A 27,536-nucleotide genomic window follows, 5' to 3' on the forward strand; every position below is an offset into this window, starting at 1 on the left:
TAATATAAAATAAAATTCAGTATAATATCACTAAGTGTATAATTCGTAAAAATTCCTAAAAAAAATTACCTCGCGACAAGTATGGCAATTACAAACTGTCTGCTTGAAACGCATGAAAAAAATGTTAAATTATCCCCCCCCCCTCCCCCTCGTATTCATTGGAAATCAGTTTTGACTTCGTAAAATGAGTCAAGTTCTCATTCTGAGAGAAAATATCAAAAGTATTACGAGTAATATATATATATATGTATTTATATATATAGTAATAACCCAGATTAGTACACTTCCCACTCGTTAAATGGGTTATGTACGGATTTATTATGTTGTTTCATCATGTTAAGTTCATTGGTTAGTTGTGCTGATATTATTTAAATAACAGATTTTTATTCCTTTTAAGAAGTAGGCCTATGATAACCATATAATTAATAGTCATAATTGACTTTACTCTATGCTTTTCTTGTTTTACTATTTTTTTTTTTTCTATAGTTAATAAGCACCTAGGCATTGTTTTTACGTGTCTGGTTGTGAATGTAAGGTTTTATATGCTTTCATGTTTTTTTTTAAGGATTTCTTGTTTTTGCGTTGTTCGAAATGGTGGGTTAACATAATTTTCTTAGGTATTTTTTTTTCCTCACAATGATTCTTCGTCTGAAGGTAAGCTGATGCAATAGTTTGGCCTGTTGTGTAAGGATAATAGAGGGAGATGGATAATTCCGTGAGAAAAAAAAACATTGGACGTTGTCGGGTGGCTATTGTTATGCGCCCGTATAAGCTGGTAATTTGTCAAGGTATTTTTGTGATCGGTTGAAAATGATGCCATTAGTTTTAGTGATTTTTTTCTTGTTGTAATCTCTATCAAAAGCGACTCGCTCCGGGGTGCATGAAACTGGTCTAATGCTAGGGTTTTATGAGTGCTGTGCTGTGATTGGCTGGAGAGGTAACCCACCTCCAACGTCCTTCGGGAATATGCGGCTGCGTATCCTCGTTCCTCAGCCATCGTCTGGCCGAGGTACCGAGCAGGTCACGTGTGGGAAAAGTGGCTCACAAAGTAATAAAAGTTTGTGAGTTTTAGAGAATTTAGTGGCTGTGGTCCAGGCTCTACCTTTTTATCATCAACCTGTTGTCATCTTTCGGAACTTTCAACTGAATTTTTTTTAATATGTTCGCAGGTGTTATCCCACAGCAATGTCCAAGCGATCGCGCCATTGTTATGAGGACGTAGTCCTACGACTTCGTACCGTTATTTTGTGTGTGACCGCGGGACTTAACTACGAACTATTCTTCAATATTCATCAATCGGTACCTGCGAACAGTCGACGTGTTTGTTTTTGGAGTTGGAGAAGTGGTTATGTGCGGAAAATTGTATACTCTACATCTACTGTGGTTTTCGTGGTGGCAAGATGGCTGCCGCGTGACTGTGAAATTTCTTCCAGTATGCTTTTAATGAAAATACGTTAATAGCAGTTTTTTTCTCTGAGAGACATTCTTTCAGTAAAAGAATCGTCGAACGTAACAAAAATGATTTATGCAAGTGTTTATGAATGCCCACTCCAGGCCAAATTTTGAGCTAGCCCGGGTGATCTTAAGTGTGACAATATTTATTATGTTGCAAAATAATTTTTGTTACTGTTACAACATTTAATTATGAAAAACTATGTTATTAATAAAATCTCATCTAAAATACTGTCAGACCTTACGTAATCGTGCTAAAGCTTTACCTTTGTTGCACAGAAAGAGTAGATTCTTTGTGGTAAAATATCTTGGAATAAATTGTAAAGGTAAAAATAAACAAAAGAAAAAAATGTCAAAATATTCCAAAAATCTTACATTGAAGAAATATTTTACCTTAAGTAAAATATTTTTTCTAAAATGTTTTACTTCCTTGCTGTATACAAATCGTAATACTCGTAATTCATATGTACTATGGCTATACAGAATCCAGTTTCACATATAGAGCGTTAGATTTCCTTTCAGAAATTTTTGTTTTTAATATTCATATTCAAGTAAGAAATTTACCTTTAAAATATGCATTAAAACAGTTTTAAAAACTGAAAGTGTCAATTAATTTTTAATTTAAGAATTCTTTTTCCGGCAAATAATCAAATATTACTTAAACTTTCTCATATAATCTACAAATAAAAGGTATTGTTAGAGTAGGTTTCAAAAATAATAATTAAATATTAAAAAAAATTGGTTTAAGACGTATAAAAGATATTTTGTCAAATTAAAAGCGTTGTACCAATAAAAATACTATAAATATAAATATTTTATACCAGCATATTTTCTAAAATTTAATTATTACTTAAAAGTTATTGGCCAGTCTTTGGAATATATATTTGAAATAATAAACATATTTCAAAAAATCTAAATCTTTTTCGAAAAGTCCAATCAAATTTCTTTAGCACCAGTACATTTGTAATGATAAGTACTAGAGGTCGCCCAGTGGTCAAAATTAGACCACATATAAAGCACAAATTAACAATATTTACAATTAATACAAAGGAAACAACAGCGCAACTGTTAGACCATAGGATTTTATGTATTCGATATGCAATTTAAACCATAATAAATTATATATATATGTATATACTCCTTAGACAAAAAAATTACATAAATACCCTAGATTTCAAATATATATAAACCACAAATGTTACAAAGTAAACAACAGTGTGACTGTTTGACAACTGACATTCAATGTAAACAATAAAATTGTTTTTGAAAATGTATTAGATTAATAGTTAAACTGGAAGTAAGTAAATGTTGTCCATTGAACTTAAAATAGTTTTAAAAGGAATTTAATGATTCAAAACTTCTGTGTAAACTGTGTTTTTTTTTGTAAAAACTCTTACATCGTTTGATAAATATCCTTTACCGTTATATTTAGAAATATAAAATCTCAAACCATCGAAAGATCAAACTCTACTGGCTGCTACGTACAATTTGTCCATGTGTGAAAAATGGCTGTTCACTATATATTCGATTAAGTATGTTACTATTAATGAAAGTGCGGTCATCATTTTTAGGTGCTAAAATATCTGACTTTAATAAGTTATCTGAAAGTATGTTTTCAGAAATATTTCCAAACATCACACTAATAATATATTTTTTTATCTAATATTAATTGCTGTGGAAATTCAATAATATTTTCACTAAACTGAGGGAATTGTGGAGCTTCATGATAACCATTTTTTCCCCCCAATAATTCTACAAATTCGATTTCATTTGGTAAGACTCAAATTTTAAATAAACATAAATTTATGATAGTAATAAAAAAACTTTGTGCCAACTTTTGACACAATTTTCAATTAAAGTTGTGCGTGATCCATGTGGGATAACTGGTAATATTTGCCAAAAAATAACCTACAAATAGTTAATGTTTATTATTTTTATTGAATTGATGATGCAATAATTTATATCTGATTTCAAACACTTACAGTACGCACATAGAAACTTTACAAATAATTATCAATGATATAGCTACTATATGCGGTAATGTTTGCTACAGATTTTCCAAAATAGGTATAGGCAATTTAAACACATTGCTTAAAGTTCTATCTTCAAGTAATATAGTTGAAGCTAGAAGCTACGCCACTAACCGATGTTGAAATACAACAAATTAATATGAAGCTAATTTAATTTGTGAGTGATTACTGTTTGTGTGAAAGTTTAACCACAATCTGCATGAGCGGTTAAACAAAAAAAAAGATCCTGTATCATGATGCGAAACTTCACAAATCACGCTGTTAATTTTTTGCAGTTTTGTAATGCTCACAAAACAAGAACTCTAGAGCTGTTAGATCAATGGAATTTGCTTCTTCTATTCTTTTCGAATATGCGGGTTCTGGTAAACCAAATTTTCACATGAATAATTACCAACATTCAAAATATATTCAACTTCTAATAGATCTATAGAGGTATGCTTCTTCATCAAACAAACTTTCAGTTCCAGAAAGCCTCTTAGAGAATTTTATATATTAGTATGACTTGAGATTTTAATTAATTAATTTGTTCAATTAGGTTTGAAGAACATAGATATAGGTTATTTTTGTGATAACATTATATTAAAAAGCTTATTTTTTATTATGTTTGATCTATATTTTGTGCTCAGAAAATGTGAAAATAAATGTGATAGAAAGTAGAGACTATAAAGAAAAGTTACGTTTTGCTGTGATATAATAAATTATTGGTATTTAAAGACAACTTTCAAATTTTAAACCTAATGGATAACAATAAATTGTAATTAATTTTAAGTATACAGCTTAAGAATATGGAAAACGGTGCCTTTAAAACCACGTGACTTAACAAATAGTTGAAGAATTCCGAAACCAAAATATTTTGTACAATTGAGGCAACATAAGATTGTAACGTATATTTGTTAAATAACGGGAGTTGCGTATGGTCTATCCTGCAGTTAAAAAAATACATAAAATATATAAATCAAGTATGACAGTAAAATAAAATGCAGGGTTAAGGTCAATGTGTTTAAAAAATAGCGGACCTATATACTGCGTGAGCACTTTCATACTTGTTAAGACTATCCAAGCCACCAGATCTAATCAGGAGGAGCGAATTAGTAATTCCAGCTCCATTTTTGAACAGCTTCTTGGTTAACAAGCCTGTGGGAAATTACATCCGTTCCCGCAGTGCGTGCGCAGCAGAAAACCGTCGGCTGCCGCTTTTAATTCCGACACATAAATTTCTTGCAGAGAGCCCCTTGCCGTTCCGCGTGATATGCAACCCGCTCGACTGCTCTATCGTGCAGTTTGCCTCCCCACCCTTGAGCAGGCGCGTGGGTGTGTTCCGCATTACGGTAACGAACTCGTTTACCGCTCCCTGCGTGCCTTCGGGCGTCTGTGCGACTTCCCCCTTTCACCCCTACTTCGCTCTCTCCCGCTTCATCTTCGCTCCGCTGCGCCCTCGTTCTATTGGAACGAGTCCTACCGCTCGCGCCTATTACTGCGGATTAAGACGTTTCCTCTGCCTGCGGGAAACGGACTTCTGTGAGTGTCGTCTTCCCTGCGAGCACCGGAGGCTCCTCAAGCGGCACTAAGTCCAATAACAAATAACAACTCTCTGTCGGGAGCTTGTTATGAGCAGCGACCGCTAAGCTGAACAGCTCACCAGCATCGAGAAGGGGAGCTTTGAAACTTGCTTGCGCTTGGTGATTTGCTTCTGGTTTAAAGAAGAAAGCTACTTTTCCTCTTGTGGAGTACTTCTTGAGAAATGAGAAAACCACAAAATATTTTTACTAGTTTTATATAAAGCTTATTCAGTCAAAACATATCATTTAATAAATGATTTCAGGCCATTTTACGTTATTTAGATTTGTATATAATTTAAGCTGAAAAGTGAATTATGGTAAATTTTTACACTACATATACACATTTAAATTTACACCACGATAGTCAATGGACGGATACTATTATCTAGAAATCTATTAAAAGGGCTTTTTGACTTCCTATCCTTAAAACTATTTTTTATTCTGTTTAACTTTCCCAACGAAATTTTGATACTAGCAACCATTAGTGGAAAAGCTGCTACCATAAGATATAAATTAAATTTTGGTCGGGCGTAAATTAAGAAAATGCCTGATTGTAAATTGAGAAAATTTTTAATTGCAACCTAAATGTATTATTTGTAAACATATGCTGAGGTAAATATTTTCTTTGGCAGACGTTTCTGTTGGTTAAACTTATCTAAAATACGCAAAAATTTGATTTAACTACAAATGATAAAAACTTATTCTTAAACTAGCTAATATCCCAAGACTTCACTCGCGCAATTTCAAGGTATTACTGATATCTTAATATTTATATAAAAGTATGTGATCAATTTCAAACCTTTTACTTAAGAAATAAAGGCAATGAAATATCAGTTGTATAGAAGATTTAATTTACAACAAAATAGGTACAAAACTTATATTTTTAAAATGGGTATGCATGTTCCATTTTTAGTGAAATTAAGTATCTTATTTTATAACTTATATTTGAAAGCGTTAATGAATTCACACGTACCTCATTTTCAATTCATTATGTAGAAAATTTTAAAAAAAATTAAACATAGACCTATTTAAATTAAATTAAATATATGCAAAAGTTTTATTAACATATTAATCTATTATGTTTAAAACTTTGATTATAATAACAAAACATATTCAACGTATAACAAACACTTTCAATATTTTAAGATATATGGTAAAAATGCATGATTATTTAAATGAATTGTACAATTATCAAATTTATTTCTTACGTTTTTTTAGTATTACTTGAAAAAATTCTCTAACGTTTTACCCCCTTCCGTCGCACCTGTTCTCACAAAGAAACCTATGTAAAAATTCAGAAACTAAGAAAATATGGGAATATCCTTTAGCAAATAAATTTCATCCCCTTTTTTTACCGCGGATGTAAAGCCAAATATAGTTTAAATAAACTTGTATTTATATTTTATGATATTTAATTAGATTACAAAAATTATTTTATATATTTTTTATATATTACTAACTGTTTTTACAACTTACGAGATTTTTCGGAGAACAGTGGATAAGAGAATGTTGCTTTTGGTATGTTTATTTATCATTTACTATATATTAAACTAATTTTGTTCGGATAAAAAGATATAACTTATCAATTATTAAAACATATTTAAAACATTACCCCTCTTAAGAAATATAAATTTAATAAGAAGTGAAAAGAGTTATTTGATATTGCATGTTTAAATAACATAGCGCATAACTTAAGTCACTCTCGATTAGTTTCAGAATGCGACTTTAACATTTAAAAAATCGACTACCATTTCACATCCTTGCGGTTGAATTAATAAAAATGATAAATTAAAAAAACACGCGTTTCAGTTAATATTAACTTTATTCTTGCTCAGTTTCTTAACTCGATATTAATTAGCTTGAATTTATTCACTGCCTTTGGGGTGAATATTGAAGAATTGTAAAGGTCCATACGTATATAAATGTTTGGGTCTTTTATGATGCGTTTCTTACATATAGCATTATTTTCTATTGAGATATGAGTTTTTGATGATCAAAGAAAATATACACATTTTTTACACATTTTAAGTCAAAATAGCAAAATTGTTTTATTTATATTTGGTAACTGTAAATGTTTTTTGTTTGTTATTAATTTATCACCCTTAGATATAGTTTATTCATACATGCATATTTTTCTTTTAACCAAATTTAATTCTTTTAAAGCCCATGGGGCGGAATCTTGCTGTGTGTTAAATATTAATTTTGGTTTAATCGTTTTTTTATTATTTACAAAATATTTAAAGTATCACTTTATTAGTTCGACGATACGAACTAAAAAAAACCAAATCCCTCCCTTTTTAAGTACTTAAAGTTAAAACTTACATAAATTATAAAAATTATGCATTGGAATTTCGCAAAATTAAAAAATTCTGGTTGGTAGTTTTCACAATAATTATATGTGGTACCCAATATATTTAATTAGTTTTGATAATATTTGAAGTTACATTTTTTGCCTTCATACCATATTTACTCTCTGTTTATCCTTTAGTAGGGAAATTTCTCAATGGTAAAATCGTAGGTGGTAAATTTTGTATGTTTATTATTGGTACCCAATATATTTTATTTTGCTTAATTAAATTCGGAGATTGGAAAACCATCACAGATTCATTTCTCTTGGCACGCCATAGTCACGGATTTGCCATTTCACCACGGAAATTGCTGGGAATCAAAACCAGCCTGCTGCCCCATCAACCCATCATAAAAGCTAAGTTTCCTCGTCCAAGAACATAGGGACACATGTTATTTTGCAGGAGAAGCATATGGAGAACATGACTTAAAGCTTTCGCCTTATGTTAAAGAGATCACTAGGGGATGGGTTATAAGCTTATTAATTCATGAACTCACCGTTGCACGATTTGGAGTCTGAAGAGACGACACCAAACGGAGAAGTCAAAAACTCTCACCACGAAACTTTAGATGCTAATTTTTTCTCTAACAAAATGCAATGTACGTTAAGTAAGTGTGAAAATTGGTTTGTTTTGTACAAAAAATATTTTAAGGTGGATTGGCTTGTAGGTTATAGCTGCATCAAAAGCGAAATGTCAGTAACGTTTAGATCGACATTGGATTCGCTTAATTCAATATGGGAGCCCCTGAATATGGTAACAGAAATATTAATCTAAAAATCTGTAAACCCTTCACTTTAATTATGGCGTACGCCCTCAATCCATGCAAACTTATAACATGGTCGTGAAAAATCCTGCGTGCGATCCCAAACCTCTAATTTAATATTTACCGACAGACTTTATTTTGACATATGTCTTAATATCAGGTATCTAAAAAGGTATCATGTGAAAAAAAATTCTTCATGGCTAACAACAAATAAAAATAATTTGAAAGCAAACAACGGAAAAAAGTGGTTGTGTCCATCGTTCCCCCGAAATGAAATTCTGCACACGATATTGTTTGGCACTGCGTAATGTGTTCCGACTCAGAACGAACGTTCAAAAATCAGGCACATCTCTACCGCGTGCAGTGTTCGAACGTGCCACGTGACCAAAGAGTCCTCATTAGACATTTGCGAAAACATTTCACTTCTTACCGCCGCACATTGGGCTCGATAGTAAAATATTTCCCCGGCACACAAAAGCATTTAAAAAAAGGAGCGAAGCTAACCTGGGTATCCAAGGGCACAAACAGGTTTCATTAACCGCGGTAAGTCGTGTCGCAGTAATTTCCCCTCGCGCAAACTGTGCATGCAAATGCCGGTCAGTGCCTGAGGGGGCAGCTAGCGCACTCGCAATCAACCCCTCTTTCCCCCAACCCCCTCCGACCACTCATTCGGCACCGCGAGTTTGCATTCCTATGTGGACCCCGGCCATTACCGCGTCCAGGCGGACAGACGCAATTACCTGGTTGCGCCGGCGAACAACTGCGCCGGATTAGCCCGACCGCCCGTCCCCGGGGCCCGCGGCTTCCGTATCCGGGTGGTTCGGCGGCCTGCGCGCGCAGTTAGGCCCCGGACACTCGCACCTCCGCGCGCGGCTCCTGGCCTCGGCTGTTCATTTTCAAACATTGGGCGTGAAACACGGCGGGATTGTCTGCACGCCATCGAAGCATCCGCCACTACATTAGCTCTGATTTATGAAACGTCGCTGGCATGTGTGAAAACATAGTTGACCATCTACATATGCAAGCTGATGCATCTTGGAAATATTTCTAAAGGAAATTACGCTCATTACATTATTTTTCCTGTCGAGCATGTGTCCAACTAGTTATTTTGCTCTTGTATAAACGATATTGATAAAATACTTTTAGTATCTCTTTTTAAGATGTATTTACAGAGACAACAATTTTTTTTTATGAAATTATATTTTCCTCGTTGTCTTTCATGATGTTGTCGCAGTGGTTTAAGTGTATTTAATTCTTATCTGAGAACTGAAAATACGAAGAGACAAGGAACACTCTCCATGGCTCAAGTTCCACACCTAGACAGACATGATGTTCCTTACAAATACTTGCAATTTTTAGAGCTGTGAGGTCAAGATTTCTAATCCAGATTGCAGCTTTGGGTGTTTTTCCTTCGTGGTACAATCTAGCAGGAATTTCCATCATCTTGCCACGGACAACATATGGTTCCTGTATAAGTACCACATCGAGATTTTCTTTGTTAGCATATTTCACTATTTCTGCCGAAGCGACTGAAGATCCTTGAAGGTTAATTTGACCTTTCCTGATCGGAAATAGACTATTCATAGTCTATACGATCGATTTCCCTGGATAAGGCCTTCTGGTACTCTGGACAGTCTACTGAGTCGATCCTTTGATCATGTTCTCTTTTGGCCTTTTTGCAGTTGGCGCACTTACTTCCCTTGTATTTTTTTCGCGACATTCATCATATTTATGTCCTGTTTAGCCACAAGACGAATAAGTCAACTTTCCTCTTCATTTTTGGGCTATCTGTCCATATCCTTGACATTTGTAGCATCGTGTTGCTACAATGTAATCCTTTATTCTGCATGAGGAAAAACCAATATAAATGTAACCTTTTGAAATCAGGATATTCCTTATCACAGGAGTGCATTCAATAACCAATTGCTCTTTTTCCTTATTGCCTTTAGGCCCTTTTCTCAAACTTACAGTTGTTTCTTTTGTAAATCGTTCCCGGGAAATGTCAGCCTCCTGCAAATTCTAGACATGAATTGTATCCATTATATATTCATTGTCCATGTCCCTTGGAACATCATAAATGATCACTTTGGGTTCACGACTTTTTGACTTCTCGAATCTTAACCCAATGGCCTTGAGTCGCTCTTCAATTTTCAATTTTTTTAATGAGCCAACATCACCTGCCTCGATCATGATGCCTGCATTTGCAGCTTTCCTTACACCCTTTACATGAAGTTGATCCTGTACAGGATCAACATTTTTCATCACCTTTAACTTAGTGTCCTCGCTTGTTTGTTTCTCATCATCAGGATAAGCAATGATAAGTTGCTTTTTAGGTTGGAATGTTATCCAGTTTTCATCTTTGGCCATTCCTTTTCCTTTGTCTTGCTTTATGATTGAAGCGACGGTTGGACACAGTGGTCGAACTGTGGTCTGCATTTCTTCATAACTTTCCAATTTACCTCTGAACATTTGCATTTTCCAATACAGCTCTATCAAATAAGCCTTTGAGATGCACAAGAATATAGTTTGAAGCAGCTTTATTCACCCTGGAAATATCATTTGATGTGTTTTCTGTTATTTCACATAACAGAACTTCACCTTTGCTAGCATAGATTGTTCTTTTATGTGTATTTCTTCTTCCTCAATGTTGGTGCCTGCAACAGTACTTGCACCATCCGATTCTCTGTCCTTTCTATATATGTCAGCGAAGACGATTTTAGCCATTGATGGGTCTTTTCCATAGATTACTGGATATATAGCCAGTATCCATTTTTTACTCTATTGTTGTGGGAGCAGGAACATTGCTCCAAATTGTCTTGCTATCAGTGATATTGTCAACCCAACCAGGACACTTCGTAGGGCTGTGAGACCCTGCCGTGCGGGACCCCGGGGCAGGTATGACAGGCGACGTGGACATGCGGCGAGAGGTCCGGGTGGATTGAGCTGAGAGGCCGGTGGGTGGCTAAGCGAGCGAGGAGGACGGCGACACAGTGAGCGAGGTAAAGCTAGTCGAGTCCAGGCGAGGAGAGTTCCAGTGAGAATAATCCGGGCGAGGAAAGACAGAGTAGCGAGAGAGCCTGAAAGAAGGTCAGCAAGTGAGAGTCTATTCGGAAGTGATACAGGCGAGAATGATCCACTGGAGAGAGTCTCTTCGGGAGCGATATCGGGTGAAGAGCGAAGGGGGAGAAGTGCGAAGCAGTGTGTTGGGACAGAGGTGTGAGGATAGAGACGAACTGTAGAGAGAGCCACTGTGGAGCCAAGCTCCAGTGGGGAATGTAATTAGTGGACTTATTAAATTTTTTCTCATTTAGAAAATTGTATTAATATAAGTCGAACATATTGGGGGCTCCGGGGGCAGGGTCCAGTGGTTGGATTGTTTATTTTCGACCACCATTTTGGAATGTGAAGTCAGGCGAGCTATATTTCATTATGACCTCACCATTGCACTTTTTATTGGAGCAAACCAATCAAATATTGAAAGGAAAAATCAAGAGCACATATATAAAAACCAGTATATGTTTTTTTGTAAATAAAGCTCAGCGAATCATGAAAATTTACATAAAATATTAAAAACAACTTCTGCCAACTTGTGAACTTCGTCTTTGTTCACCAAGGATACAGTTCTAGCACAAGCCAGAATTTGCATTTGCCTGCTTTGAAATGTAACGTGATTCCGGCATCGAAGAAATTGCAGAAAATACAGTACCTACTGCAGAAAGAAAATGATGACCAATTTCTTCTTAAGATGAGTCACGAACGATTTGATTTTCCTACATAATTCTCTGATGGTATTTCTGTTACTCACGCTGAGGATTAAATAATAGTACTGGAAATCATGACAGCAGCAGCAGCTTTACAATAAATGAGAAGAAAATAAAATTTGAAGCTAGCAATGATGTTGCACTGAAGCCAAAACGATGTAAACGACGTGTTGAAATAAAATATTCTGATCAGACCTATGATGGTCACTAGGACGGTGATGACAGTGACTTTGAGGATGGTGTTAAAATTGATGACTTCAGAGATCTTAAAAATAATAATAAACAGGCAAGGAATATGACAGCAGAAGAAGAGTGGTTACACATCATAGGAAGATCCTAATATATTATTAATTATATTTGCTTTGCTTAGTGGAGGAAAAAATTTGCACCTCAAAACTGTTGTCACCATACACAAAGAACTAAGAAATAGAGGCTGTATACAATAATGAAATGCTTTACCTGCTTTTGTATAAAAAAATTATTCATCAATTAATTGGATTTCCAAAAAAAAAATTGTTGTTTTGTTTCTCGAAATCTGATTTCCAAGTTAAAGTGAGTTCTTGTAGTATCCTAGCAGTCGTATCCCTATGATGAGATCGTATCTCTGTTTTTATCCCTAGAACGAGATCATATCAATTTGCCGTATCCCTGTGACGAGGTCATATCAATTTGCCCTATCCCTGTGACGAGATCATATCCTTGTGGTGTATCCGTGTGACGAGATCGTATCTCTGTGATGAGATCGTAGATTATATCCCTGCTACGAGATATTTTCCTTGAAATGACATCGTATCCCTGTGTCATATCCCTGTGACAAGATCGTATTCCTGTGACTATATCGTATCTTTATGACGAGATTTTATCTCTATGACGAGATCGTATCCCAGTGACGACATATTATTCCTGTGATGAGATAGTATCGCTGTGACTAAATCGTACCCCTGTGACGAGAACGAATACTTGTTATGATATTGTATCCAACAGATCTTTGAGTTGAAAGTTCGTGCAGATTTTTGTAATTTTTGTTATATGTACATATTAACTATATTCTCAGAACTGAATATTTTATATTTAAGCATCTCTTGGTCTTGTTTTAAGTCTAAATCATATTTTAAGGATATTTGGTCCTGTAGAAAGCATAAAGCTTGCTTAGTAGTTGGGCTTGTTTTATTGTAATAAGTTTAAGCCATACCATAATTCTAAAAATTTAAATCATATTGTCTTTTCTTCTTGAAATATGTCACATGTAAAAATATTTAGCAAATATGACGGTACTTATGGTTCGGGTACTCATGCTCTATATCCCTGACATTGAACACAACTTATTCAAAATGTTAGTTGATTATTGTAGAAAAACCTCTCTTTGTTCGGGTTCGCTTGGCTTGCAGGGAGATTCGTTGTTTCTAATTATTGGTGACGTTGCTATTTTTTGGCTCATGGCATGGGTTTGACTCTGGTATATGATTTAAAAAAAAATTTGGGGTGAAAATGTTACCTTAGTAGGCTAGTGTTCTACTCTCGTTCCGTTTACGTTCCCTGAAGCAATTCCAAAAAGTACTTTACTTGTACTCGGTTACTATTTCAGCGGAGTTTTTTAGTATTGGCGAGAGTGGCTGGGAAGTGAGGCCTGAATGCTTCGAGCGAGCAGATGGTCCTGTTCCTAAAGTTTCTGCAAGCTTGCAGATCTCTCCCCGCGTGCGAGCTCACGAGTCTCGTTCGGCCAGCGCCTGCTTCTAGTCTCGAGAATTTTTTAAAAACTTTGTGGTTACCGTGCTTGAATTCAGCGGGGACGCACCACAACGCCGAAATACCACAACGCCGAAATGCCAAATTGACCACAACGCCGACAGCTAGAAAACTGCTGTGTACCACAACGCCGAAATACACTAACGCCAAAAAATGTCATTGCAGGACTGCCAAAAAGGTTAGGTTAGACAAGGTTAGGTTAGACTAGGTTAGGTTGGACTAGGTTAGGTTAGACTAGGTCAGGCTAGACTTGGATAGGTTAGACTAGGTTAGGTTAGGCTAGGCTAGGCTAGGACAGGCTAGGTTAAGTTAGTTTAGGTTATATTACGCTAGGTTAGGTTTGATTGTGGTATTTCGGCGTTAAGGTGCATTTAAGAAACACACACAAATTCATTCAGTTGGTATTTAGGCGTTGTGGTACACAGCAGTTTTCTAGCTGTCGGCGTTGTGGTAATTTTGACATTCGGCGTTATGGTATTTCGGCGTTGTGGTCAATTTTGACATTCGGCTTTATGGTATTTCGGCGTTGTGGTAACGACCCGAATTCAGCTACTTTGAATAGTCGTATGTGAATACTTCTTAATTTACATGTATTGGAAGTTATTTCTCTACATTAGGCAAGAAAAAATTACAGAGTTGACGGATGTGTGATCGATCACATATTCCTACCATGAAAAAGACTTATACTTGTTGTGTTATAACCTTATTTATTTTATTCTTTGCATCTCAGACCTTAGACTGTTTAGTAAATATTTAATGAATTTAATTAACTCCAACCTACCTAGAATCATACCGAGGGCAGGAATAGAACAAATCAGCCATTATTTAATAAGCGATTTTTTTGATAATACTTGGAATTTTTTTTGTAATTTCTAGGTCAAAAGATTTTAAAAATGGTGGCCAAGACGTCTGACAAGATTGCAAATGTCAAAATAATAAAAACTTATGCACTCTAGCAGGTAAAAATGAACTAATATGGCGACAGCACCCTTTATCAGACGAAAAAATATTTCGGAAGATGGCTGCCTCCAGCAGACGAAAACAAGATGGCCACTATTATGTCATACTGGATGATGCAATATCTTCCTTGGTATTAGCTGTAGGAGGTGGGCTGCCAGTGGCTTCTGTGGAGAAAGGATCCATTGTTTTTTTTTAATCGAATGACATAACCGGTTTCGAAATGTGCACTCCATAATGTTTTTGATTAAAATTTTATTATTAAAGTTTTTTAGATTTTAAAAATTTTCCCGTATTTCAAGCTCAATAACTACGGATTTTCAAGATGGTGGCCGTAACGAAAATTACAATGGTTAAGTCACGATATTCACAATGGTGGACTTAACTAAACGTGCAACGTTCCAAAATGGTGGAAATTTCTTGAATCCAAATAGCAGAAACCAAGATGGTGGATTAAAAATGGTGACCGGGTCAATGTCAACGTAATAGGTCAAAGTCAAGGTAAATGGTCAAGGTCATACTAGATGGCATATGGTATGTAATAATCTAAGATGGGGGACACCACCACCAACATCACACTTATACTCTTGCCGCAGAAGAAACTACTATTTACTACTCATTATTACTAACAAATAATTATAATATAAAATTATATGATATCACAAGAATTTTTTTATATTGTAATATTTAAAATTTATATCGATTATTTCAATAAATTTATTAGTAATATTAAAGACGTGTTTATATTAATATTAAATTCTGAGATGTTAAATATGATTTTAATTTTATGAAATTTATACGTCACCATCCGTATATATAATATAACTGTAGGCCTTTCATAATTTTATATTGAATAATTATTTCAATCAAAAAGTAAAGTTAGTTTTTCACTTCCATCCAAATTAAGTCTAACTTCTAACGCGTGCATAAGTACAGCAAACGTTTTTAATATTCATAAAATTATATGTTTCTTTCGTAAATTCTGTCATAAAAATCCTTATTCAATAAAAATAAAATAGATAAAAAGTAGCCAAATGCATTGTAAGTATTTTTGTAAAAGGTTAGGGAATAATATTTTTTTTAATTTCGTTACAAAAATTAAATATCATTAATTGATTTCTAAAAACTTTTATTTTCACTTAGAATTAAATTAATTTAAAAAATACTACAAATGTTCTCGTTTAAATGGCTGACGTCAAATAAAAAAATCCAAATGACAGGAAACCTATAAATATATCATAAAAACATTCAAGGAGAGTAAAACAAATCCACACAACTTAATAACCAAAAATAAATACATATAAAACTATTTTTTTATTTCTTAGATGATTAATATAGCCCTGCAATAAGATCCCAGATAGAGGAAGTCAAAGAAAAATTTGTATTACCGTTTGTATTTTGTGATTACTAAATAGGTACTTCATACTAACCATAGTTTAAAAAAAAATTAATGCGTTTCCATCATTGCAGGATAAATTCCCCAATGTCTTCGAAATATAGTCGGATGCGTCACCGTGAGGGAGACACTATAATCTATAATGCACTAACGATCGCGTGCATTGTGCAGCTGTTATCGCACGGGCCGTGGAGGAAGGAAGGGAGTGGGTTCTGTCAGCGACACCCCTGCACACAAACCCACGCTTGTCTATGACGGTCCCTTCCAGTCCGCGTTACTTGATAACATCATGCCCCCGCCCCTCCTCTAGATTCTGACGGCCGGTAACAGCCATGCACTCGAGTCAGTATCTCCCTGATCCAGCTCTACTCTCTCACTAGTTGTCTCGTTCACGTCTCTTGAAGTACCAACAACTATCAATGCTTTAATTAATTTTCCATTATACAACATTGCTTTGGCTGGGGAAGAACATCTTAATATGTTTGAATGACGTTCCTGAAGTTGTTTGTGTCAATAAAAAAAAAAATTACATTATCACAATACGAGAGTACGTTAATATTTGTTATATAATGTTAACTTATGAAATCAATTTATAATTTTATTTTATTAGTAGTTACTGTGGCATATTCCAAAAAACATAAAATACAAAACAAACAAAACATTTACGTGAAAGTGGAATTCAAAGTACGAGCAAGACGATATTGGCGTCAGTGTAAACCTCATTTGGTATTTACAAAGATAAGGAAATGGAAATGGAGGAAAGAAAATGGCTTTGGGAAGAGATGTACAGCGGGCAAATTAAACATTGAACGATATTCACGGGCCGACGAGTCCGAAAGCACCTCCTCGTTATTAAAAAAAAAAACCAGCTGGAGAAAACAAGGTGCTTTGTCCCTCAAAGGGAATGCCACATGAACGAGGCAGCAGCGAGAGCGCTGTGCGACAACTGCCGGGATTGCGCCGTCATCTCGCCCTAGCGGCGCACGTCGTAGCTCGCGTCTCTAATTGCGTCCCTGACGAGCGCGACCATTAGACGAGGTTGCGACGCGGTGAATCCGTCATGAGCTGCGGTCATCAGGCCGGCCGAGGAGGAGGAGGACCGGGCGGTGCTCGCTCCGCCAGCGACGACGTCTTCAGTGTCGCATCCCGCTGCGAGGGCATGTCCTTGCCGTTCTGCGTCTCCGTCCTGAGGCTGTGCGGGGCGTGGCACGACCGCCGACGGGACCGCACGGTCGTGCGCTGGGCCGAGCGCCTGCGCACCTCGCTGGTAGCTTCGCTGCTCGCCGCGATGGTCGTCTCGCAGGCCGTCGAGGTCCGCAACTCGCGCCGCGACCTCACCCGGGTCACCGGCGTCTCGTGCATCCTGCTGCTCGTGGTCTCTTCGGCGGGCAAGCTGCTCCTGGTGTCGTCCGCCCGGGCCGAGATCTGCGAGCTCGAGGAGCGCCGGGCGGGTCACCGCCTCCCCCGCGCCGTCGAGGGGCGCTCCAAGAGGCTCGCCGCCTGCTACTTCGGGCTGAGCTCCGTGCTGGTGGTGTTCTGGTGCTGCGCGCCGGCCAGGAGCCGCCGGGCCTTACCTCAGATGGCCTGGTACCCGTTCGACGTCTCGCGGTCGCCCTACTACGAGATCACGTACGCCGCCCAGGTCGCGGGCTCGGTTCTGTTCAGTGCCATCACGGTGGCCGCTGACACCTTGTTCTTCGTATTGACGATCAAAGTTTGCGCTGTGTTCGAAATCATTTCGGCGGCTTTGGTTTGCGATGAGCAAAAATATGATGACAACGACAAAAAAATAGAAACCAATCTTGAGGCACATACAGTGGAGATGGATCATCAACAGCTAAGACGTAAAAGTCTTCCTAGTTCATCAAAAAACAGAAATACGACAAATGTGTACCAAAACATACCGCAGGCAAATTACCATAGTAATGATGTCGATATAAATGGTTCATTTACGTCCTCTGCCAGAATGACAAATGATAAAGCTTACAAGAACTTACTGCAATGTATTCGTTTGCATCAAAGAGCATTGAGGTAAACTTAATGTCAAAATAATCTATCTTACTAGGTTATTTTATAGAAAAAATATACTATAATTTTAATAATCTTGCCACTTACGTAGAAAATATATGTGTTATTGGCAATAAAAAATTCACCATTGCCAATATGTTGTATCAATAAGTCATCAATTATAAATAAATTAAACCTAAATTTGCTACATTTAAAAAAAGTGTTTTTCGCTTATATTATTAATTATTTACATTTAAAAATATTCTAAAAATATGACATCCTAATGATAAAACTGAGGAAAGGGAAACTTGAATAAAAATTTTATGAATAAGTCATTTGAATGACCACCGCCTTTGTATCTCATGCATAAGCATGGCACGGAAACAGTCACCGTAACACATGAAAATGCAATTTTTATACACAGTTTACATAAGTTTAGATAGGTTTTACCACTGTGTAATATTAAAATTTCTTAATAATCATATTGATGTTGTAAAAACATTTATTAACTTACTGTGCAAAATATATTTTATTTAAATTTCACAATTTGATCAAAAATACATTTTATTGAAGAACAGTTTTGTTATATAACTACGAATAATTATAAATATATAACGGTACTTTTATACAGTTCATTCAATCATGACTGCACATATTTGAATTCAACTCTAACACAAACCAGGGATGAAAATACGTGGCTGTTTCTGACGCAGTATGAGTGTACAACGAATTAGGCTGGTTATATTTTAGGATATATTTGGTGAGTTTTAAGGCCCACGCTAAATCATCTGATTAAAATTTGTGGTTACTAAAATATAATTGTTTCTGCTTTTTGGTTTTTAAAAAGACGATTTAGCGTGAGCAACGTTATTTTAGATAATGAAATTACGATTCCATGTTTCTCGGGCGTGTGCTTCGTAGTATTACTATGTCTTGTAGGGAAAGGAAAGCGAAAATATGTTTCAAACATAGCTCTCAATTATTTATTCACAAGCGATTCACCAAAAGACCAACAACCAAAGTCCGGTAATAAATTGTTTAAAAAGAAGAATCAAAATAATTAAAATAAATTAATTCCATTTGCCTCAAGTCAAGACTGTACCAGTTAGTAATTTACAATAGTTAACGTCATTAACTAATTTTTAATTTAACCTTCTTAAACCTAATAAATAAAGTTTATGTAATTAGTTTACATACATTTATTTACAGATATTCTGCTACCCTTGAACGAATTTTCTATCTGGGATCGTTGGTGCAGTACCTTATAAGTCTCTTCATAATTTGTTTATCAGGATTCCAAACAACATTGGTGAGTGAGACCATTTTTCCTAACTTTCCCTGATGAATGATTTATCGTGTGGTTGATATGCATTTAGTTATACACATTTATAAAATTTTATTTTTTAGGATTTCGCAGACAGCATCACTCGGATAAAATTTCTACTGTATTTGACAACAGCATCTTTCGAAGTTTTTCTATTCTGTTGGTACGGAAGTAATCTTATACAAGAGGTAAGATTTACAGATCCAATTGATGTACTTTCACCTTAAAAACCAAACTTAATATATTATTTAACATATGATAATGTCCTATCCAAGGCTAGTTTACACGATCTAAGATGGAGTTGAACTACTGGTGTATTACAAATAATGAATTAATTCAGATTTAACCTAAACTGTTGTATACGTTTGCTTTATCCTTTTTCTACAACTACCCCAATATGTGTCACAATCTTTTAATGATTTCACAAAAATTATTTGTATGTAGAAAAATGTCCCAAAATTAATAGGGAAAAAGCGTGTTACCTTAATTATTTCATAGAGTAATTTCACGATGGACTCCTTTTTAAGTGATTGTTAAAATCGATCCAACCAATATTTATCACGATGCTTATTGTTTCATATTAAATATAGTCTTTAATTTTTGCAAACAAATTATTTGAACAGTGCTGCTTCCAAGGAGAACGCCAACTTGCGAAGCAGTAAAATAAAGCAGTAAAAATATTTGTTGAACATTTTTCGCATGACAAAATTGCAGACGAAGATTCTTGGTCAAATTCTAACTCATTTCGTTTATTGTTTGCACTCTATCAACAGTCTGCAAATGCTGTTGACAAATATTTATATATATTTTTATGGATCAATGTATATTTTGTTCTTCAACAATTGTTTTACCGGCAGAGCTCAAGGGTACGGGAGGCGGCGTTCCTGAGCAGCTGGCCCGAGCGCTCCGGGCGGCACCAGCAGGCCGTTACCTTGGTGATGCTGGCCTCGCAGCGACCCCGCCGCCTCACGGTCGGCAAGTTCCGGGTGCTCTCCTTGGAGACGTTCGTCGCGGTTAGTCACCCTATCCTTCCCCCTCTCCGGGCTTTCCTTCTATCCATTCCCCTCTCAGCAGTCATTTCCCCTTTCCAAACACCCGCGCGCTGCCACTCCTATTCTCTCGCCGCTCCTTCATCCTCTCCACTAGCATCCTACTCTCCGCACTTTCCCTTTCTCCTCTCCTTCCCTATTTCCCCACTCCCTAACAGTGCTCCTATTCTCTCGACACACATTCACCCTCTCCACTCGCATCCTTCTCTCCACACTTTACCTCTCTCCACTCCTTCCCTCTCTCCTCTCTTTCCCTCTTTCCCTCTCCCACACACTATTCTCTTGTAATTTATTCCCACTCTCTGCTCTTTCCCACTCTCTCTTGGCCCTACCACTCCCTGTTTATTCCTTTTCTCTGCTTCTTTGTATTCATGGTTCATTCCCTCTCTTTGCTCCTTCCCTTCTCCTCTCCTTTCCCGCATTCACCGCATAATATAGTTAAAATATTTATAGCCCTTATGTAGGAGCCACTAAAGACCAAACCAAAAATTATAGGTGCGAAGTTGCCCAAGTAGAACCATATGGCACCAAAAAGCGATCAAGCTACACTACTCTCATCCTGATAGTTAAAATTTCGGTAACTCTATGAGCGTTGTACTTTTAACAAGACGCTTATTTACTTAACAATCTGATGATGTCATCGCCTCGATTACCCCGCCACCTGTATAAAAGTTCAAATTTCAAAATTTTAAATGGATGTTAAGGTATCGGGGTATTATTTTGATTTATAGGCTTTCTTACTTATACATTAATTAAGAAGCAAGCCGTGTATTAACCCATCAAAATATTGAATAGTAAAGACAGTTCACTTGATAAACCTCTTATGTGTCTTTGAATGTCAGATACTATATCTGTTAAAACCTCTTGGTTATTTGGCAATGTTATAAGCCTCTGTATCCATGACTAAAATAATATTTAAGACTTTCCTTCATTAGCAGTACCAGTTATAAATTTATAAGTTTTTATTGTGAGTGTGCTAAGGTTTAGAGGTAAATTACATTGTATAGGTATAATTGTATATAGTACTATATAACTGGCCTTTTTGGCTACTATGATGGAAACAGAAAGTTTTTTTATGCAAATGACATCATTGATCTGCGATATTCCAACAAAACCGTTTTAACCAGCTGTCGAAAACAATCCCAAGTGCTATTGGGCCAAATAGGCATTAATTGTTAGGTCGAAAGTGTTTTACGTTGCAGTTTAATCGGGTGATATTTGTCTGCATTAAGTCTATGATCTGCACGGGACCAAAAAGTGTTATGTTATAAAAAATAGCAGCCAACGCATGCCCACCAAGGCTTTTTTATTTACCCGCGATGATACCAGAAAATCAATATTTGACCGATAAATGTATTGAAATCAAACAAAATTCCAAATTTTTCCTAATTTTCATTTTATAATTATACTTTTTGATGATGTCGAAAGTAAGAGTTGTTATTTTACTATATAATGTTCAATTGCAGTTACACAATATCTTTCTTCCGATACTCAGGACACGTCACGGTGGAAGTATGTGCTAACGTTTCTCTCTGAATTGCAGCAGAATCAATAAGAAGCTAAAATATTAAAACAATCTAGAAATATTAAGCAAAAATCTTTTTCAGTTGGCCAACAATGAGAGGCCTCTTCAAATTAGCTACCTGAAGAACACTCATGGCCAAAAAAACTCCCAGCTCTCAGTTGATGCCTACTGAAATACACAGTAGCACTGCGATCTGGCTCAGGTTCGAAAGCTATAATACATCAGCCATGGCTGCAAAAACCTTCTTTCTATGTTGTATGTAATACAATTTCTAACAAATAGCCTATGCTAGGTTTCCCTGAAGAAAAAAGGAAGGAAATGAACTTGATATGGTACTTTCTGACATAAGACCATTGTCTTCACCCCTGCGGTGGCCTTGTGGTTTCATCACAGGCCTACGCGGTCAGTTATCAGTAGGACGTCGAAGGCGATGGATGGCTTCTCTTGTGCGCTTGCGAGTGTTAGGAGACGTTGGAAGCGGGACAAGGAAATCCACGAACCATCTCACCATGAGAGATTTCACCGATGCCGGTATTCCTAGACACAGAATTAAGGGTTTAAGTATTGAATATGCTACACCAATACCCTATCTGTATTCCTAGTGCACGATAGGTCATGGCTAGTCCGTTACCTTTAGGGAACGGATTTTTTTTGTGTTCTACCCGTGACCTATCCGTTTCCCAAATTCCGCGGATGTGGAGAGTCAAATTTTTATTGTTTTCATCCACATGGTGGACCCACGTCTGGCATTATTAACTCGTATATTTTCAATTATGTGAACATCAGGGGGATGGTACAAGCATAGGCAAGAGTAGTTTATAAATGTTCCTCCGTTTACTGGTTCTGGTGTGAGGAGCGAGGAGCTGGTCAGCAATCTGTGATTGTGACGTCACGGCGGCCATATAGGATTACCTTTACCTTGACATTTGACCTTGACCTAGACCTTTTACCTTGAACTTGACCGCGACAGCGCACTCTGACAGACGAAAAGAAAATGGCACCCTCCTGCAGACGAAAACAATATGATGGTCGTGACATCATATTCGCTGACGCAATATATTCCTTAGCACTTGCGGTGGGAGGTGAGTTTGCCGGAGGCATCCGTGGAGGAAGGATCTGTCGCAATTGTTAATAAAATGACCTCACCGGGTTTGAAATATGTACTTTAAGATGTAAGTGGATTTTTTTTAATTTTAAAATTTTTCCAGATTTTCTAGCTTTAAACTACGGATCTTCAAAATGGCGTCATAAACGAAAATTCAACATTTATAAAATCCAAGATGGTGGCTCTAACAACAATTGGAACTTTTCTAGAATTAAATATGGTGGGCGTAACGAATTGGTGGCTGTGACGTCAAAATTCAAAATGGCGGATTGAAAGATGGCGAATCCAAGATGTCGGCCTGTTTTGAGGTCAAGGTAAAATTCAAGGCCAAGGTCAAAGTTTAAGGTTGAAGGTAAAGATCAAGATCAAAGGTCAAGGTAATGGTCAATTTTTAAGGTCAAAGGCCAAGGTCATCCAAGACGCCCGCAGAAACGTCACAGTCCAAGGTGTTTGACCGGCTCCTTCTCCTCGCACCGGAACCACTATCCGGAGGAACATTTATAAACTATCCTTATAGTTTTTCCAAATGAATCTTTATGGTAGCAAAACTATCCTGGTAAACATTCTGTACACCAAAATGGTCATAGCAAGAAATGATCGCAACTTAAAAAGTACTTGAGAAATTTACAAAGGCGGTTATATTTTGTGCTATGGTGCTGCTACCTCTAGGATTTTTGCCGTTAAATTGTATCAATGGGTGCGCAACGTCCGCTCAAATGCTTTGAAACCGGATTCTTGCTTTGCGAAGGCCACCGATGATTAAAACGGTTGCCGATTCGTTCCCTTGATGGTATTGGGTATGCGCACGTTCTGGAATATGGCCCGCGACTTAGGTTACGGCTGTATCCCAACAACGCAGTCCTTATTCGCAAACTTACCCGAAAGTCTTAGAGTACCGCTCATAGTCTCGTTCCCCACAGCACTCTGTTTGGTTGGCGCTCAGGTCAGCATCCCAAAACATCGCAAGCTCATTTGTGTCCCTGACAATTTCCGGTTCACGGCAGAGACTATTATACATTTTAAGTCGAGAGAATGAACAAATCTTTGCATTGGACAAATACAATCGTTCCTGGATAATTGGTGTAGACCATGCGAAGAACCATTATTTTTTTTACAATTCATCAGCACCTTTGCCCATCGTGAAATCTTCTCTTAAATGTTTCCTTCTTCTCCTCCTGTTTCTTTAGCTCACAGGTTCTGTAAGAGAACAACTTGTTAACAGGAAGGTCTTTCTGTCTGAGAATATTGCTTTCAGGAAGGCAAGTGGGTTATAAAGTTATTTTTTCTGCCTTTGTTGCTATTTGTAAAAAAATATTTAATGCTGAATGAACTGACTGATAATTAAGCGTTGGACGATATTAAAACAAATTCGTGTTTTGTGACCAGAAAATAAATATATTCAAACTGGACAGTGATAGGTTTATTTAAAACTATAACTGTTTATATTTATTGAACCCTGTTGATTTTGTAATAAAAAACTTCAAAATAAATTCAGGAATTATGATTACTTAAATAGTATAAACATTTTTAATTTTACGACCCTAATCCACATTCTACAGTAATAGGTATACGCTGCGAAGAATATAAAAGCCAATAATAATTGTAATCATCAAATAGTGGCTATATAAGAAACTTATTTATTTAAAGAAAATTTCAAAATAATTGTTTAGAACTGAATAAGAAGTTCAAAAACTAAAACACAATTTTTTTTTTCATTTTTTTTTCTTTTTTACAAAATACTAGTGAACACAAATTTATAAGATACATTTTTTCATATGCATTAATTATTTTATCGAAAACATTTAAATGTTAAAAATGTATGCATTTTCAAAATTACGATAAAATTAATGATTTTTTATTAAAAATTGCTTCTAAATATTAGTCTTTTATCTCTCAGTTAATTATGTATTTAATTTACTTTCAATGCAGTCATGAACATTTCTGTAAATGGTTTTGTGGAAGGTGATATTAAACATACTTCGTAATATATTTCATTAGAGACGAAGTGGATACAGAAACATTTATTGATATGTATACTTAATGAAATAAAATTGAATATACAAAATCAATCTGAAAAATAGTCAAATACTTTGTGCATAGTTATATTATTTTTTGTGTTTCCAATGGTTTCTAAGTCCAGAAATTATCTTTTAAAAGCCCTCGTAGTTAAAGATTCAATCTATGATTTATCTGGAAAGATATCAGTATAAATAGTATAGTTTTTTTGTTATATTGATAGAACGTTAGGTAAGTTTTGTTAACATTAATGATAGATTATTTCGTTTAAATTCCCTAAAGTTTCACTTATCATACCATCAAAAACTATATCAATATAAACTATATTAATAAAATTACTTCATATATAATTTAAATAGACAAAGCCCAACAATTGTGCCCTTATTCAATTGCAAAAAATTGTATCTTTACAAAATTGGTCCAATAGTACGATTCGACTGCTTTACTTTTTCATGGGTTGTTAAATTTAAATTCAGTACCTTCTAGGCTATAGTCTGTTTATGACAACGCATGCAACTTATACGTACTGACATTAAAAAGTGTTGAATAAAATTTTGTTGAGGTCTTTTGATATAATATTAAATTTAATCAGGACGTTAGTAAGCAAATTATTTGGCATATTGTAAAATATTTCTTAATGAATAATTATATAAATGGTACTTATGATGAATAGTCAAACTGTTAAATTTTGAGATCGTAAATTATTGCACAATATAGGATTAATACAAGGTTATTAAGGACAGACGAGTTTGCGAATATACACCATCTCCTCCTGTGATATGAGAAAGAAAACGGAACTATTAGTCTCAAACCCAGGGATAAAATTTTTTTTTAAATGTAAATTTTGAGAATCAAAACCTAATAATTTGGTTACACTTTAGACATACTAAGCAGCGTACTAACCATATTATTAGACTTTAAAATTATTTATGTAGAACAATAAACGCAGGCCTTCTCAATGTTACCAATTGTAAACCATTACGCTTCTTAAAGTTTGTTAATTTTTCCAGCTTTGATTATTGTTTTATTCCTAAATTTTGAACCTAAATTGGTGTGTGAATAAGATGTCTTTCTGATGTTTTCGATTAATCTCTTTTTAATTTGTTGCAAATGAGTTCTTACAGTTTTTATCATCCCTAGAGATTACAGAAATAAGAGAATCCATATTTTACATTTCATAAAAAAATTTTACATTTAAGATTAAGTTTAAAAATAACATTATAAAAGTATTATAAAATGTTTTTTTAATAAGTGCAAAACAACTAGCCTATTAAAAAGTTTCCACACAATATTGATAATATGATTTATTCTGTTTCAGCTCCTCAACCTATCTTACTCACTTTTCCTGGTGCTGAGAGAAGTGTACGGCCGTAACAAGGATGGAAAAATCACAACTTAAACGGCGATAGGTTTTCGTCATTTATTTATAGAGTATTTATGTATAATCAGTTTATTACACATGTTAGTATGCTGAAAACAAGCCATTAACAATTTTGTAGAATTGGAGATATGAATTGATTAAAAGAGCACTAATTAAACATATATGTATACGTATGTTCATATATATTATTTACAGCTTCATCAATTAGTTTTTGTTTATTGAAATTGCAAACGTACATAAAACGTTTCCATGCTATATGGAAATACTAAATTGTACACGTGTCTAAAGACAAGGAATCAATATTGTTTACTACCTGGTGATGGGTTAGAAAACTAGCTATTTCCAGCAGCAGCAAATAATTATATATATATATATATATATATATATATATATATATATATATATATATATATATATATAGCTATATATATAAGGTTGTGATAACGTATTATGAACTGCGAATCCTTTTTATAGTTAGTAAACCAGAAATACTAATTTACTATGCAAATAATAATTATAAGTGGAAATATATGAGGTTTTCTTCTGTAAAATAAAATAATTTAATGGTATATGAATTTACAAGGAGCCAAAAGAGTAAATTAAAATGTGATAAAATTTTATCATTTTAAAGCGCAAACATACCTAAAACAAATACTTTTTAGCTGTAATACGACTTCTTACCTGTGAGAGGAGTACTTATCTGGAGACGCTTCTTCCTTTCCTAGAATGCCGAGTGATATAAAGTTTGGCCTTATCTCAATCTTCACTCCGGTACCACAGATGACTTTCAGGCCTGGAGAATGGGACTCGTTTATCCTTGAAATAAAGTTTCTATAATTAAAGATGCCTTCTAACCAGAAGGTTAAATGTAAAATTTAATATGGAATAATTTTAATTAGTGTTCACACAAGCTGGAGAAATTTTAAGATAATACTATTGTCATTATGATACTTTGCTGTGTGTGTGTTTTTGTGTGAACATTAACATCATCTATGAATAATAAGCTAAGTAAAAAAAATACTGAAAAATGCCGTTCAGTTATTAAATTGTTATCTACACCACACATTAACAAGCTTCAGCACAGTCTTCTTACGTAAAGTGCAAATGCCAGTTTGTA

The 27,536-nt window shown here is 35.4% G+C and overlaps 1 protein-coding gene across 1 annotated transcript; it reads left to right on the plus strand.

Moving 5' to 3' along the window:
* Window positions 1–17,072: 17,072 nt before the first annotated feature.
* On the plus strand, window positions 17,073–26,437 carry LOC134541721 (uncharacterized). The gene is made up of 4 exons (XM_063385367.1): window positions 17,073–17,726; window positions 19,427–19,531; window positions 20,201–20,356; window positions 26,357–26,437. The coding sequence occupies exons 1-4, from the start codon at window positions 17,073–17,075 to the stop codon at window positions 26,435–26,437; spliced, it is 996 nt and encodes a 331-aa protein (XP_063241437.1).
* The last annotated feature ends 1,099 nt before the right edge of the window (window positions 26,438–27,536 follow it).

The sequence above is a fragment of the Bacillus rossius genome (assembly GCF_032445375.1).
Source record: "Bacillus rossius redtenbacheri isolate Brsri chromosome 4 unlocalized genomic scaffold, Brsri_v3 Brsri_v3_scf4_1, whole genome shotgun sequence".
Lineage (NCBI taxonomy): Eukaryota > Metazoa > Arthropoda > Insecta > Phasmatodea > Bacillidae > Bacillus > Bacillus rossius.